Source organism: Gracilinanus agilis, chromosome 6 (genome assembly GCF_016433145.1).
Source record: "Gracilinanus agilis isolate LMUSP501 chromosome 6, AgileGrace, whole genome shotgun sequence".
NCBI lineage: Eukaryota > Metazoa > Chordata > Mammalia > Didelphimorphia > Didelphidae > Gracilinanus > Gracilinanus agilis.
Window position 1 is genome coordinate 226,510,215 of NC_058135.1, and position 18,156 is coordinate 226,528,370.

An 18,156-nucleotide genomic window follows, 5' to 3' on the forward strand; every position below is an offset into this window, starting at 1 on the left:
CACACCTAGCAGATTGGGTAAAATGAGAGAACGGGAAAGCAATGAATGTTGGAGGGAATGTGGCAAAATTGGGACATTAATGCATTGCTGGTGGAGTTGTGAACTGATCCAACCATTCTGGATGGCAATTTGGAACTATGCTCAAAGGACTATAAAAGAATGCCTGCCCTTTGATCCAGCCATACCATTGTTGGGGTTGTACCTCAGAGAGATCATAGATAAAGAGACTTGTACAAAAATATTTATAGCTGCACTCTTTGTGGTGGCAAAAACCTGGAAAATGAGTGTATGCCCTTCAATTGGGGAATGGCTGAACAAACTGGTATATGCGGGTGATGGAATACTATTGTGTTCAAAGGAATAATAAACTGGAGGAATTCCATGTGAATTGGAAAGACCTCCATGAATTGATGCAGAGTGAAAGGAGCAGAGCCAGAACAACATTGTACACAGAGACCAATACACTGTGGTAAAATAGAATGTAATGGACTTCTGTACTAGCAGCAATGCAATGACCCAGGACAGTTCTGAGGAACTTATGGTAAAGAGCGCTACCCACATTCAGAGAAGTACAAGAGTGGAAACACAGAAGAAAAGCAACTGCTTCAACGCTTGGGTTGAGGCGAACAGGATTGGGGATGTAGACTGGAAACGACCACACCAATGCAACTATCAACAATTTGGAAATAGGTCTTGATCAATGGCACATGTTAAAACCAGTGGAAATACGCATCAGCTATGGGGAGTGGGGGGGGGGAGGGAGTCGGGGGTGAAGGGGAAAATAAGAGCATGAATCATGTAACCATGTTAACTTTTCTAAAAAATAAAAATAATTAAACGAAAAAAAAAATCACCCTAGACCAGTGATGGGCAAACTATTCCCTGCGGGCCAGATCCAGGCTGTAGTTTGCCCATCACTGTTTTAAGCAATTCCCTAATCACTATTTCCCCACATCCAGATGTGGTGATTAGAGAATTGCTTAAGACAGTAAAGGGCAAACTATGGTCTGGATTTGGTCTGTAGGGAATAGTTTGCCCATCACTGCCCTAGACCAGTGATTCCCAAAGTGGGCGCCACCACCCCCTGGTGGGTGCTGCAATGATCCAGGGGATGCAGCGATGGCCACAAGTGCATTTGGGGGCAGTGAATAACTGTAAGGGGACAGTGATAGTATGTGACAGGGGGCGCTAAGTAATATTTTTTCCAGAAAGGGGGCGGTAGGCCAAAAAAGTTTGGGAACCACTGCCCTAGACAGTATAAAATACTTAGGAATCTATCTGCCAAGACAAATACAGGAATTACATGAACACAACTACAAAACACTTTCCATGCAATTAAAACTAGATCTAAACAATTGGAAAAACATTAATTGCTCATGGGTAGTGTTATCAAGAAGTCGCTAATCTTAGTTGAAAGGAGGGATAAAGGTGAGGAGGTGATAGGAGGAGGAATGAAAGTGGGAGGCTGAATGTAGGGAAGGAATGAATAAGGTGGTATATTGGATGGTGAAGGAATAGGTGGGGTATTTAGGAGAGGCAGCTTAAAAAGGGCTTGACACTGAGGCTAGAGACAGAGGATACTGGGGAGATATAGGCAGGATCCTTCAAGGTGAGGAAAGGTATAGATACAAATGAGTTGGGCCAGTCAGAAATGTTTAAATCTGCCTTGAGGGCTTCTCTTGTTAGTTTCTAAAGTCCCTTGAGGGAGGAGTCTGAAGTCTGTAAGTGAAACTGATGGCAGGAGGAAGTCTCAGGTACGACTTCCTGCCAAGATGAATCCCCGCAGTACCTTCAAGAAATAAAAGAAAATAACTCCTTCCCCCTTCAGCCCTTGCCTCAATCTTCGACACAATGATTCGCCAGAGGCTTTGAGTAGGTAACAAAGGGGATTTAATTAATACCAGGGTTAATCAGAAGGAGAGAAGGGTTTAGGGTTTTGTAACAGTCACTAGGGAGAAGCTAAAGGTGGGGGAAGGGTCACAGTAGGTTAGACTGAGAGAGAGCCTGCTCTCCCAGTCATGAAGATTTGGTTGCCTTAAAGTAAAGTATTTAGTAGATCAATAAAATAAGGGATAGCTTGATTTAAGGATTTCCTACTTGCCTACAGAAAACTAAAGCCCATAATGTCTAAAAAACAAAACGAAAACCACCCTTCCTCCTAGAGCCCAAAGGGGTATTCAGGGAAAATAACAGGAGTATAATATGGAGAGGTCAGAGAGAGGTCCAGAGAAATCAGCTAGGTTCAAATTGTCTAGAGACAAAAACCCAGGCCAAGGCAAAACCGAAAGCCAAAGCAGAGCTTCATTTGAAACGTCAGCTCTCTTTAAGCCTCAGACTCCAACTGCCTTTATGTCAAGATTCTAAGACTTCTAACTGCCAGGGCTGTTTACAGTTGACTCTTGCAAAAGCAAAAGCCTCTGTTGCATCCTTGCATTACAGTAGGACAAGCTAACATAATAAATATGACCATCCTACCGCAATTAATTTACTTATTTATTGCCATAACTATCAAACTACCAAAAAACTTTTTTACTGAATTAGAAAAAACTATAACTAAAAGTTCACTTGGAAGAAAAAGATCAAGAATATCAAGGGAAATAATGGGTAAAAAATGTGAAGGAAGGTGGCCTAGCAGTACCAGATCTTAAAACTGTACTATAAAGCATCGGTTGTCAAAACAATATGGTACTGGCTAAGTGACAGAAGGGAAGATCAGTGGAATAGACTTGAGGTAAGTGACCTCAGCAAGACAGTCTGTGATAAACCCAAAGAACCCAGCTTTTGGGACAAAAATCCACTATTTGATAAAAACTGCTGGGAAAATTAGAAAACAGTATGGGAGAGATTGGGTCTAGGTCAACATCTCACACTCTACACCAAGATAAATTCAGAATGCGTGAATGATTTGAATATAAAGAAGGAAACTAAGTAAATTAGGTGAACACAGAATAGTATATTTGTCAGACCTTTGGTGTCTGATTTTAAAGAATTTAAATTTAAAGAAATTAAAGAAATTGAAAGATTTTTAAACCAAGCAAGAGTTAGAAAAAAATAACAAAATGTAAAATAAATAACTTTGGTTACATTAAATTAAAAAAGGTTTTGTACAAATAAAACCAATGCAACCAAAATTAGAAGGGAAGCAACAAATTGGGGAAAAATCTTTATAACAAAAAACTCTGTCAAAGGTCTAATTACTCAAATACATAAGGAACTAAATCAGTTGTACAAAAAAGCAAGCCATCCCCCAATTGATAAATGAGCAAGGACATGAATAGGCAATTTTCAGGTAAAGAAATAAAAACTATCAAATAAGCACATGAAAAAGTGTTCTAAATCTCTTATAATTAGAGAAATGCAAATCAAAACATCTGTGAGGTATCACCTCACACCTAGCAGATTAGCTAACATGACAGCAAAGGAAAGTAATAAATGTTGGTGGGGATGTGGCAAAACTGGGACATTAATGCATTGCTGTTGGAGTTGTGAACTGATCAACCATTCTGGATGGCAATTTGGAACTATGCCCAAAGGGGGCTAAAAGAATGCCTGCCCTTTGACGCAGCCATGCCACTGCTGCGTTTATACCCCACAGAGATAATAGGGAAATAGACTTGTATAAAAATATTTATAGCTGCACTCTTTGTGGTGGCAAAAAATTGGAAAATGAGGGTTTGTCCTTCAATTGGGGAATGGCTAAAAAAATCGTGGTATCTGTTGGTGAAGGAATACTATTGTGCTTAAAGGAATAATGAACTGGAGGTATTCCATGTGAACTGGAAAGACCTCCAGGAATTGATGCAGAGTGAAAAGAGCAGAATCAGGAAAACATTGTACACAGAGACTGATACACTGTGGTAAAATCAAATCTATATTCAGTTCAGGAAGAACTATGGGAGTAGAAACACAGACGGAAAGCAACTGCTCGAACACATGGGTTAATGGGGATATGATTAGAGATGTGGATTCTAAACCATCACTAGTGCAATTATCAATAATATGGAAATAGGTCTTGATCAATGATACATGTAAAACCCAGTGGAATTGCATGTCGGCTCTGGGGCATGGAGAGGTTTAAAGGGGAGAGAAAGAACATGAATCATGTAACCATGGGAAAATATTCTGAATTAATAAAATTAATTAGTAAATAAAATTTTTCAATTAAAAAATGAATAAAACATGCATACATTTTGATGTAGTGGTCGTATTGCTATGCATGTACTCTGGAGAAGGTCATACATTTTCAAACATTAATTCAATTCTTCCTTGAAAACCTCCCCCCCCCCCTCTTTGGAGGTGAGGGAGAACGTCAATGCTGAGGTGACTCTCTTTGTATCCTTCATGTGACAGTAACATACACTATTTGTTTTCTCTTTGCAGATTGCATTCTCTCAGCACAGCAACTTTATGGACCTGGTACAATTCTTTGTGACCTTTTTCAGGTACTTGTATTTCTGAATACTAAAACATTTTCCTCTTATGATATGGACAATTGGGGTCTTAAGTAGAATAATTTAATTAAGAAAAGAATAATTATCCTTTATCTCCAAGGCAAGTGGGTCTTGCTATGGAGAATATGTGTGTGTTCTTGGAAAATTTGATGTTGAGAGCTGGATTTGAAGGAGGCAAAAATGAACCCCATCCAATTTGGAAAATTCTTGCTCCTCTTTTAAAGAGGAAAATCTTTTGGGAATGTGAATAACTTTCTTTGGGATACCCACAGAAATATGATTGCAAATTTTGTTTGTGTCTCAGTTTTTATTAACACTGGGTGACCCTTCCTGCTGTAGATTTTGAATGATTAGGATATTTCTTCAGTTGAAAGGAAAGTTATCCAATTTTTAATAATGTAAATTTGTAACAATTGCTTGTTAATTTCAATATCATCTTTAAAATGCAAAACCAGAGAACATTTGCAGTTTCTTAGGCGATTCAGAGAACTCAAACAAGTCCTGAAAGAACAAAAAACATTCATTACTCCATCAACCTCTTTCTGTTCTCTAGTGCCAAGTCTTGCATTGATTAGCAAATCATAAATCTCACTTTCCTGTCACTAGATGTGATACTACTTCATGTAATCCCCATGTCAGGGTTTTAGTTTTGACTCTTAAGACATTCTAAAAAAGACAACAGAAACAGTAAGCACAGGCAGGAAGCTGAGTAAGGCTGCGAGGGTTCTCAGACAATGATACCATTTTCATTATCTTTGTTTTTAGGTGTATATGTGTAGACACAAATAAGTGAATTAGTTCTGTGAGAATATATATATGTATACTTAATGTACAAATGAAAAATGAACCATACATAAATTACTTCTTGTACTTTTTGAAGATCTAAAACTACCTAACTGATTGTAAGGTAGTAACAAAGAAGGAATTGTTTTTCTTTGTTAGATGGTTTTGGGAATCTTCCCATAGTCTTCAGGACTTTCCTTCCTCTAAAGATGCCCAATGAATGGGACAGAAGCTTGGGCAGAGAATTCAAACCTCAGTAACAAATTTTGACTTGGAAGAAGCATCCCATACACTCACCACTCAAACTCTGGCACAAAATTATCACAGTTTAGTTTGTATCTGTCAGCAGATGGTATAGTTCCTTTTATGATCTATGTTATTTTCTTAGTTAGTAGCTGAGTCACCACAGTGAATAGAGCCCTGGACCTGGAATGAAGGGGACTTGAGTTCATATCCAACCTCAGACACTTAATTAGCTGTGTAATCCTAGACAAGTCACTTAAATTAGTTTCCTCAACTCTAAAATGGAAATAATAGCACCTACCTTCTAAGGTGTCTGGCATAGAGTAGGCACTATGTAAATACTTTTCCCATAAGTTCATTAAAGCCTTGTACTTAAGCACAATTGGTATAGTGGTTTCTAACTACATAGCTAAAAGATAGTTTAGTTCTTCTGGTAAAAAGATATTGTGATTGTTTACTGCTGGTATTTTAAGTCATTAATATTTTGTCAAAGTAAAGAGAGACTTCTCTAGGCTTGTAAAGCATGCTTCTTAAATCATTTTGGCTTCATTTTCAATCCTTAAATCTCATAATCATCAACACTTACAGCTTATCTCCAGTATTCTTCCCAAAAATTCTGTGCTGACTCAGCATTCTCCATTTTCAGTTCCTTACTTTCCCTCCCCGTACACGTTATTTCCACACTAATGATTTATCTATACCCTACTTTCTCCTGATATAACTGCATGCATGCTAGCATTTCAGTTAAACCAGACTAGGATACCAGAATTCATACTGTACTCATTCACTCAGCAGATAGTTCTTCAGAACTTGTTATATGCAGTACATTATGTGTCATGATAGAAGTACAAAGTTTGCATAATATGCAGTTTCTGCTTTTATGGACCGTATAGTCTTACAGAGGTTAAAACAGCAAAGGTATGTGTGAACTTTTATATTTGACCACAGAATGCAAAACTGGGATCAATAGGAGGAAGTTGCAGAAGCAAATTTAGGTACAATGTGAGGATAGGCCCTTAACGCATTTATGTTTTCAAAAATGTAATGTCTTTATAAATCCTATATTTCCAAGGAGTTTTCACAATTTAGAAGTTGGTCTTTGAAAGATGTCAGCCTGGAAAATTCATCATCCTATAGCCAACCATTAACTTTATTTTATTGTTATTTTTTTCATCCTTTAACTTTAACACAAAATTTCAGATAATGAAGTGCATTAGGGCAGTGAGCAAAATACAATTTTGTGTAAAGTCTAGGATGGGAGAAATAAAAGTTATTATTGCTAGAGGTCAGGAAATACCTCATAGAAGATAAGGCTTTTGAATAAAGTTTTAGAAGGTGAGTAGTAATTGAATAAGCAAAAAGGGAGAAGATAGTATTTTAGATATAGAGAATAGCATGAGTAAACTCACTCAAAGAAAGCCCAGAGTATTTTCAGTGGGAGAACAGAAATAGGCCACTTTGGCTGGAGTCAGAGCAGTATCAAATAAATCTGGAAGAATAGAGAGGAACCAGATTCTGGAAGATTTTGAATGATAAGCAAAGGAGAATGAGTTTTCTTATATATGACAGTAGTGAACCAATTAAGATTTTTTTCATGAATAAAAGATATAATGATGTAAAGACATCTGTATATAAGAGAGATTATTCTTATAAAAGGAAAGATGGAGAGAAGAGGATAAAGAGAAAATAAAAGAATGAAGTCTGTTGAGAGGTTATTCCAGTAGTCTAAGATAGTCATAATAAGAGACTATAAAACAAAGTCAAAAGACTGGGAACAAAAGGAAAAGAAAATGAAAAGCATTTCATAGCAAAAACAACTGGCCTGGAATACAGATCAAAGAGAAAAAATTTAAGAATCATAGGACTATTTGAATGCTGTGACCAAAACAAACATCCTATTTTAAGAAATTATTCAAAGAAAATTGCCCAGATCTCTTAGAATTTCAAATGAAACTCCAAAATGAAAATTCCTAGGAACATCATATCCAAAATGTTTTCCAAATCCAAAAGAGTTTCCAGGTCAAAGGAAAAATATTGCAAGAAGCTAGGAAGACAGAATTTAATACTAAATGAAACATAGCAGCCACCACCTTGCAGAATCCAAGATCTTGGAATATGATATTTCATCAGGCAAAGTATGTAAACTTATAACCAAGAAAAACTTGTCCAGAAAAAGTTAGTATAATTATAGGGATAAAAAAATGGGCCTTTAGTGAAATAGAGGGCCTCCAGGCTTCATACTCAACATTAAGAGAAAAAGGAAAAGGTAAATATAAACAATTATAAAAGGAATAAACAAAGATAAATTACTTATATTCCGATTTAAGGAGATAATGGATGTGCCTCTCTGAACTCAGTGATCACAGAGGGAGTTTAATTAAATGGATCGCTTAGGAGTGGTTCTCTTATGTCTTGATGATCCTAGAAGAGTAGAAAGAAGTAGAAAAAGGAATATTTGGGGAGTAGATAAGGGAGAGAAAGGAAAGTTAGGAAATCCTTTCCAGATGAACGAATCTAATGGTACCTATGAATTCCATGAAGAACAAGCAACTTCTTCCTCCTTAGAGAGCTCAAATCCCTTTGATTTTGAACAAGGCTGATTAAATATTGCTTAGCTTTAAGTGTTCAGATATGTGTATGTAAATTTTCATTTATATATGTATGCACATTTATATTTTATATACTTTTCCTTACATATATGTTTGTGTGTTATAGATTTCCTTTTGGACATGGCCAGTATAGAGATTTGTTTTGCTTGGCTGTGCATGTTTATAACACAGGTCTTATTTTTCTTTTTTCTCATCTGGAGGTGGGGAAGAGAGAAAATAAAAATAGAATTTTGCAGATTAAAAAAAATTAAAACTAGAAAGTGTTGTAAAAATAAAGAAAAATAATTTGAAGAGGCAGAAGGGAATCCTGCTTTCTGTCAGAAGATTGGAGGGTAAAAAAAAAGAATGTGGCACAAAGGAGAAAGGGAAGACAGATATCTGAACTTTTGAAGCTAAGCATTAGATAATCAGCTTTGTTCCAAAGCAAAGGGAGCTAGACTTTCTGAGGAGGAAGTGTATTGCTTGTTCTTCAGAGAATGACAATGTAGATTCACAAGAAGTATAAGATGAATTCATTCAGTAAACATCAAAGAATATTCAGATAGTAGTAATGCTAGTTAGTGACTCTTTGTTGACAATTACTAAAGTTGCTTTTTTTTTCAAACCTGATAATTAAAGAGGTCTCATGTCTTCCTAGCTAATACACATATCCAATATTTGGCCAAAAAAATTCCCCAAGATATATCATATTTAATGACTACTACTTAGCTCTGGTAATTCACACGGCCACGAACAGTACTTCCACAAGGAAACTAAGAAGCATTGCTGAGGATTACAAAATCTCAGGCAAAAGGATCCTTGGGGCATAGGTTGCTGGATATCTAGTGAAGAAAATAGTTTAAACTTAGGCAAAGAAATTGAGGAAGCCATAGATAAATTTCCAGAGGAAAAAAAAGGCCAGCATTATTTGGTCATTCAACAAATATTTTTATAGAACTCCTGCTTTACATCTACTGTAGGCCTGATTTCACTCTAAAACACTTTTGATCTCTCAAGTTTGTCCACCTAAATAGATACTGCCTCACCTTGGCACTCTTTGGAGTTATTCAATACAATTAGAAGAGTGACTTTTCCACAAGTGATCTCAAAATGATTGCTTTGGGTTGTTATAAAAGAACCTCATATTGTATTCTGCACTCCTTTAGGAACTTAGTAAATACTAGCTAAAGGAAATAAGTAGTTAAATCATTTGAGTGTTTGCATATCTGTTAGTCAGTATGTTGATATTTTGCCAATAAGGTGTAGTCACCAGAACTGCTCTGAGTAAAACCATCCCATGGTTTTAAAAGACCACAAACCAAAGCTCAAGATGAACCAAAACTCAAGTCAACACTTGATTGCTTATACCCTTCTTACTTCCTTTTCCTCCATGTCTACCTTGGCACCATTACCTTGCTCATTTAGGACACCAGCATAAAGAAGAACAAATAAAAAAATGGAACAGTTTGGTAGAAAGAGCCTTGAACTAGAATTCAAACTTTCTAGATCTTAACCCTGGCTATATCTTCTATCTCTAATTTATATGACTTAGTCAAGGCACAAAACTTCTTTGGGCCTTAGTTCCCAAGACATGAAATAGAAGTAAAATACCTATCTTAAAGAACTAAACATTCAAAATGAAATTTCTGTTTTGAAAAGAGAAATGTCACCTTTAAGTATCTTCAAATATTATTTTGTTCAAGCCCATCCATTTCAGACATTTAATCCCTTATCTTTTTTGGTTTTTCTACCACAGGCAGTTACTTGATCCTCCCTGAACCATTCAGAACACCAAGCAGAGTCACTTCTTTATCAAAATTGATCTTAATATTTCACAAGGACAAACCTCATAAAAGGAAAACAAATTAAACTAAGGTTTCACACACACATATACACACACACAATTCTTTTTTTTTTTTGAAACCCTTAACTTCTGTGTATTAGTTCCTTGGTGGAAGAGTGGTAAGGGTAGGCAATGGGGGTCAAGTGACTTGCCCAAGGTCACACAGCTGGGAAGTGTCTGAGGCCAGATTTGAACCTAGGACCTCCCATCTCTAGGCCTGGCTCTCAATCCATTGAGCTACCCAGCTGCCCCCCACACACAATTCTTACTAGAAAAATAGTAACTTTTTTTAAGTGGCTGGCATAGCTAAAGTTGTTTAAATGTTAAAAGACCTCCAGGTAAGGTCTCATTCTCTAGTAATTATGTTTTCTACTGTGTGCTATAGTGTATGAAAGAATTTATACAATTTGTATTTCATCACTGTAAATTTAGTTATTTACTCAGGAATGAATAGACAGGGAATTGGAAACAGAGAGATAATGTTTTCAGCACTTTAGGATCAATATCGCACTCTACTCCCTGTCTGCTAGGTACACAGTAAAGTTCCGAGCCCAGAATCAGAAAGACTTATCTTCTGATCTCAGACACTTTCTAGCTCTGTGACCCTGGGCAAGTCACTCAACTCTGTTTGCCTCACTTTCCTCATCTTTAAAATGAACTGGAGAAAGAAATGGCAAACCACTCCACTATCTCTGCCAAGAAAACCCCAAATGGGGTCATGAAGAGTTGAATGTGATGGAAATTGAACAACAACCACCTTACTAAGAGTTAAATAGATTTTTTTAGTTTCTTTTTTTGTTATGAATTTAACAAACAAATATTACCATATATAAAAAGAGAGGATTGTAAGTGAAACTGTGAACTTCTGTTACATAGTTTTTAATGTATATTATATTTAATTCAGTAGTTAACAAAACTACCTTGCTTCTCTGTATCCCCTTCTTAACATATTTCTGCTTTCTTCCATAAGCTTTTAATGCTTCAGGGATGCTCTTTACTTTTCTTGTTTTCTGTATCTCTTTTACTACCCATTTTCTCCCCTACACCGCAACTCTTCCTCCCCTGACAAGTAAAAGCCCTCCATTGTAACAAGTAAGAATAGTTAACCAAAATAAATTCACACATTGGCTATGTCAGAAAATATGTGTCTCATTCTATATCTCTAGTGTGTAGTCCATCATCTCTCCTCCAAGAGGTGAGAAGTGTACTTTGTTACCAGTCTTCTGATTGTCACTAGTCATGAGTGGGCATTCCATTGTTCAGAGTCCTTAAGTCTTTCAAAGTTATTTTCATTTACATCTGGGGTTCCTAGAGGCATAAAAGCTTTTCACTCTGTATAGGAAATATTTGGTACTTGACTGTATTATGCTACTCACATTAATAAGTTTTTAAATTGTCTTATGTATATGTGCATGGCATACTCTAAAATTTATATTTCCTTTCATATTGAATGGGGATACAAGGTTTACTGAAAGCTAATAGTAGCATGGACAAGCATTGGATCCCTAAGATCAAAAGACTTCACCTTCCTGTTGGGGTGGGAAGTTTGTTTTCTCTGTGGACCAAAAAAAAAAGAGTATAGTTGACTTAGTCATATTTTCATTTTAATTGTAAATTTTTATTTATTACTTGAAGATTTACAAAGTACTTTGTGAAAATTCTCATTTGATCCTTGCAACAACCCTGAGGGGTAGGTGCTAGTATGATCTCCGTTTTATAGCTAAGGGAATTGAAGCAGGCAGAAGTGAAGTGACTTGCCCTCTGTCCCACTGTCTCATAGCACATAAACGTTTGAGGCAGAATTGGAACGTAAGACTTCCTGATTCCAGATCCAGTGCTCTTTCCACTGCACACCTGACTGCCTCAACCTTTTTTTTTTACTTTTTTTTTTTTATTTTAAACCCTTAACTTCTGTGTATTGACTTATAGGTGGAAGAGTGGTAAGGGTAGGCAATGGGGGTCAAGTGACTTGCCCAGGGTCACACAGCTGGGAAGTGTCTGAGGCCAGATTTGAACCTAGGACCTCCCGTCTCTAGGCTTGGCTCTCAATCCACTGAGCTACCCAGCTGCCCCTGCCTCAATCTTTTTAAAGAGATCCAGTTTTGTAGAAAAAGTATAGAAAAAGACCACGTCATGCACATGGTTATTTATGAGACAACCATTCTCCATTCCTAGAGTAAGTCTTCTCATAGAGTCTGAGTTGATAACACAATGACAATAACCAGAATTGGAGACAGAGCCCTTTGAAACCTGACTTGAGACTCTATCTTTTATATTCAGCCTTCTGTGGTAGACTTGACTGTGATCTTCATCAGAAAGCATCAAGCCTTCCTGCACACATTGATGTGCTCAACAATAGGCAAACAGATCTCTTGAGTGTAAGAAGTCCATGCCTGTCTCTGCTAGGAATGCCTTCCTTGTGCCTATTTTCTAGTGTAAACTCAACCTGTCTTTCCAAGCCCAGCACAGATTCCACCTTTTTCAAAACCTTCCCAACAGCAATCTCTCTGGTTCCTGCCTGCCCATTGTACTATGTGTATCATCTATTGTAGAACCACTATTATAGACAGGTTACCATGGATTTTCCAGATCATAAGGACACTGTACCCCAAGCTCCTACATTGTGGGTATTTGTGCCCCCATGATCTGGAAAATCCATGTAAAATTCATTGGCCCTCCTTTTGTGCCAGACAAGAAGTCTCAATTTTTTCTTTTTTCTTTAATGGAGTGTTTACAGTACATTATGTGTATTTATGAGTTACTAAACTTTTTAAGATAGCTCTGCATTTTAGTGTGTCTGCTGGCTTTTGCAGATTTTTTTGCAAATTTCAACTTTTAACTATTTTAACTTTTAAAATGAAGTTGGGTATACTTATAATATTAAAAGATAAAATATGTTGATAACATACAATACTATACCTATATACTTTTTATTTTTTTTACCCTTACCTTCTGTCTTATATACCTATATCAATACTGGATATTGGTTCTAAGGCAGAAGAGTGTTAAGGTCTAGGCAATGAGGGTTAAGTGACTTGCCCAGGCTTACACAGCTAGGAAGTGTCTGAGGCTAGATTTGAACCTAGGGCCTCCCATTTATGAGCCTGGCTCTCAATCCACTGAGACACCTACCTGCCCCCTATTCCTATATTTTATGCATTTCTGAGTTTCTAAACTTTTTCTGTGTTATTTGCTGGCCATTGCTTGTTGTCTGCAGCTTCCACAAAAGCCCCAAAATTCCCATTTTGTTTCTTCCACTAACCCACAGTATAGCAAAACCACAGTGGAGAAAGTCGTATTGTGGAAGGGATATCTATACGTTGTTTGTGTCGATTTTCTCTACTTATTCCACATTTCATCTTGTTTCTGTATAAAGATAGTAAACTCTTTAAAAGCTACACTGCAGCATGTACTTCTTTCCCTAATATTTCTGTCATAGGCTCTCAGAAGATATTTAGTGATTTAAATTGAATTAGCTCTTTATCTTGTAAATGCTGATAGATACACTCATAATGTACAGGTACAGATTGTTGTTGTTCAGTCATTTGGTTATATCCATCTTTTTGTGACCTTGTGGACCATAAAGTCCATGGGATTTTCTTGACAAGGATACTGGAATGGGTTGCCATTTCTTTCTCCATGTATTAAGGCAAACAGGTTAAATGCCCTGCTCAGGGTCTTGTGTCCATGGCTACATTTGAATTCAGGTCTTCCTGACACTGGGCCCAGCACACTATCCATTGAGCCACCTAGCTGTTCTCTGACAGACAGATACAGATTTATTATAATATTTTAATCCAGAGCAAAATACTCAACAAACAACTCAACTTGACTATAATTATGGCACAACAATGTTGTGTTATTATATGTTCCTTTTGAATTCACAAAGTAGATTTTCCTCTAACTTTATGGCATGTCATCAGGACTGATAATTCTTCTGTCTGTTGTTTTAGAAACTAGTCTTCGTTTTGGTTGTTGTACTGTCTGTCTTTCAGTCATCAGAGTCTTTCTAAAGATGGTGCCTTTCCTTTTTTTATGTCATATAACACTTTCTTTATGAACTCTTTTTTCTGGGTCTTTTTCTTGTGGTGGGATTTGGGACATATCAATTTGATATGTTGATTTTTTTAATGAACTTTGGAGAGTAATTTTTATTTCTTTTGGATAAAAGTATTCTCCCTTTTCTGCCCAGCACAAAGATCCCAAAAGAATAAGGACAAAAATCATAACCCTCTAATTGGGGGACAAGCACAGCATAGGAAGAATCACCTAATATTATTGTAGTATTTGATTTATGGTTTTATCATCCCCTGCAGAAGTACATTTTTCTACATCATTGCCAACAGTTAAGTACTAAAATGCCACTGTAGTGGGCAGCTTGCCTGCAGCCTTTAAGAGAAACCAAAAGAAGTGCTAGATTTGGGAACATTCACTTAAAGGATGCAAGTTCTACATTTCCTGAATTCAGAGACATAGGAGGTTTTTCAAAAGCCAATATTATTAAATGTGTTTTCATAAAATGTTATATTTAATGAAAACCATATTTCACTTGCATTTGTAGCTACAAGTAACCCATTGAATATTTATAGCCTAGACATTGAAGCATTGTATTTCTGGGGTTTCAGACCTATTCTGTGGTTAGTGCTAAGTTACATTTTCAATTGGGATACATTTGAAATGCTAACTTTGGACTATGCATTTCCCACCAGCTGCTGCACACTGCCTACTGATGTCAATGGTACCTCTGTGCTCAAATTAGAGATAGACTGTGTCCTGAGCTTAGTAACTTTTTTCCCAATAGGCACCATTAATGCTCTAATAAAGGTACAGAACAACAAGGCTCTCATATGGATTATACATTGACTTTGGGCCATTCATCTTTTCAGGAAGTTGTAGGAAAATTGTACCTTAGGTTCATTGACCTGACTTAAGCCACACACTATAATTTTGGAAGGAGGATGTTGGAAAGGACTTATATTGATTCCTTATCATTCCACTACTTTTTTGCAAAAAGCTCATGTCCTCCATGTCAAGGCTTTTTTTAAAGAAGTAATCATTAAAATTTCTGCATTTTCTAAAATATACACTCATCCAGGTTATCTCTGCTAGCCATAGGTCATGGAATTAAGTGGTTAAATTGGAACATACATAGTGATTCCCAATGCAAAAAGTAAAATTTGTGAAGGCTAGTGAAATATCTGGTAAAAAAGCATTTTCTTTCCCTTCTGACTGTTGCTGGCTTTTTGTAACAGTAACTGTTTATGACAGTCTTTGATCAGTTCCATCACAAAACTATAAAGAAAAGGATAATCAGACTGAATTGTCTTTTTGCATCAGTGGGAGCCAAATAAAATGCTTAAAAATAAGTAAAATCCCAGCTTCTATGAATCACCTTGAAATTCTTTTCCGATTTCATTTTTTCTACCAATACTACCCACCTGAAACCTCAACTAGAGTCAGCCTACTCTGCTTGTATGAATGCATGAATTAATGAATGAATGAGCATTTATTTAACTATTTCACCAAACACTGAATTGAAATATGAAAATGCCAAAATAAAATTGAGACAGACATTGTGTTCAAATAGCTCATATTCTATGACACATGTAAAATCCATTAGAACTGCTCATTGGCTGTGGGAGTGGAGTGGGAGGAGGGAAGGGAAAGAACATGAATCATGTAACCATGGAAAGGTAGTCTAAATCAATTAACTAAATAAAATTTTTCACATGAAAAAAGAGCTCATGCTCTATTTGGAAGAAACAGCATTTGGATGTAAAGAGTTAGCTTCTGGAGGATAGAAAGGCCTGATGGTCTTTAAGGCATAGCAACAAGATGGATAGTAAGAACAAAGGATCCTTAAATGCATGAGCAAAGCAACTGGTAAAGACTGGCAGTTGTGAGATGTAGTAGCAAAACTAGATGATAAAGCCTGATGGTCCCCTATCTTACTGGAATGTTTGGAATTGGGGACTCCTTGCTTATTAAAGCAGAGTAGCCATGTCTATCCTATAGCTAAAGGGCTAGAAAAGCCTAGGACCACTACTTTGGGAGAGGAGAAATGGGCCCAAGTGTCCAAGTGGAGACAATGCTCAATTCTTCTTTTCATAGTGGGTGGGAATGAGTTGTCCTGCTTACCAGGGATGATTAGGATTGGAAGAGAAGTAGGGAAGAAAGGGAGGTTTAAATGAATGAATTTACGAGTTAAATACATGACACAAATTAATGGGAATGATTGCAGTTTGCATCATGTAGAAGAAAAATTTATTTTTTCCCTCTGGAAAAAAAATGAAGAAGCCAGTTGTAAAAAATATAGGAAGACAAAATTAATAAGGACCCTGGGGTAACTTTTGAAGCTGAGATTTTTAGGGTCTTCTGATTTAAAATGCAGTAGGAATCTGCCTTAGAACTTAGAGATGAGGGAGAAAATGCTAGGGCCCATCCAGTTCTCAGAACTAGCTAGAAATAAGAGCTTGCAGGTATTATTAAAAGCAGGAGACCACATGAGATAGCCTGATCCCAAACTTAAGTTATGTGAAGACAAAAGTTGACAGTGGTATATCTCTCTGGTTTAAGAATGGATTGAATAGGTGGTTGGGGAAAGTTCTGATAGATAGATGCATTTGTGCACATGAGAATTAAACACAAATGAGTGGTTGATCCCACACTCAGTGTCTTAATCTAGGAAATGAAGGGCAGAGAAAGCTCTGAGGAACTCCTGTAATTTTGGGAGGTAATTTTATCTAATCAGTGCTAAATGTGTGTTTGTTGAAAGAAAACATTAGGAGATTTTATAGGGATAGCTTAAGAGAGGGCAAAACAAGTGTATATTGCCCCATAATCCTGTATTCCAAAGGGAATATGGAGATGCTTCTCCAGTTTAATTCAATATACATTAAGGACATACTTTGTGCAAACAAGCTCTTAAGAGGTTGACTTGGGGTGATAGTTAAGTGCTTTGTTTTATATAGTAAAGATGATATTGGAAATATCAGTGTGAAATTGGATTGGAGAAAGTTCACACATTAACTTCAGTAAAGAGGGAGATGACGAGCCCTGAGAGTTTGTGGAGGAAAGGAGTTTTCTTGGCAGTCAGGTGTGAGGTGGCATAATTTAAATAATTCTAGGTCTAGGTAAATGTCTCCTAAATCTGGCAGTTAGCAAGCCTGTATTTAAATTCATGCATGCTGAGAATCATTTCTTTTTTCTTTCTTTTTTTTTTTTTTTTACATTTTTAAATCCTTAACTTCTATGTATTGGCTCCTAGGTGGAAGAGTGATAAGGGTGGGCAATGGGGGTCAAGTGACTTGCCCAGGGTCACACAGCTGGGAAGTGTCTGAGGCTGGATTTGAACCTAGGACCTCCCGTCTCTAGGCCTGACTCTCAATCCACTGAGCAGCTACCCAGCTGCCCCGAGAATCATCATTTCTTATAGGTTCATAGATTTGAGCTACAAATAATCTTAGAGGTCATCTAGACTAAACTACTCATTTTACAATTTAGGAAACTGAGGATCAGAAATTATTTTCCCAGGAGTCATATCATAAAGTGTAGCCAAACCAGTATCTGAACCCACATTCTTTGATGCCAAATCCACCACTTTTGCCACTTTGCTATGCTTTATTTAAAGGTTGAAAAGAATCTAAGAGGTCATTTTATGTAGTCCAACTCCTTGAATCAAAGAAAATTCTCCTGACCATAATCAAACAATCTGATCATGTAAAGGATTTTGTTCCAAAGTTCTCCTTTCCCACAAGGAAAAATGACTGAAGGGCTAATAAGGAAGAATTGTTCAGACTCTTCCCACATGTTCTTTTGGGTTCAGAGCAAATTAAAATTAAGTCCCATGGGAAAATGTATTTAAACTTTTCCATAGCAATTCTCTTCTATTAGTTTTTGTGACACCTTACCTATAACGTTTATTGCTATAAATCAGAGTATCTGCAACCCATGGGTATAACATATATCGAGTTTAACCTTTAAAATGTGTGTATTCATAATAAAAAGCTGTTCTGAGGATAATGTTCACCATTCCATTAAATACTCCATTGGGTGCAGTACAGAACATAAAAACAAGTGTTTGGACAATGCTCTCCACTCAATGAACAATAAAGCCTCCTGTCTCTTTGTTTGTCATTGTCAATGGTAGTAGACATTTTTGTGGGATGGCAGAGATGAAGTCACCTGTGGTTTATGGCACTAGTGCTAGGGTCTCCTCTCAGGACAAATGGAAAGGGAAATTTGATGT

General features: G+C 36.8%; 1 protein-coding gene across 1 annotated transcript in view; it reads left to right on the forward strand.

The window, feature by feature from the left end:
- The window catches only part of ATRN (attractin), a 250,649-nt gene that overhangs the window by 195,363 nt on the left and 37,130 nt on the right, over positions 1-18,156 (forward strand). The window contains exon 26 of the mRNA XM_044681784.1: positions 4,381-4,442. Coding sequence (XP_044537719.1) covers positions 4,381-4,442 — 62 coding nt within the window. The remainder of the gene's footprint in view (positions 1-4,380; positions 4,443-18,156) is intronic.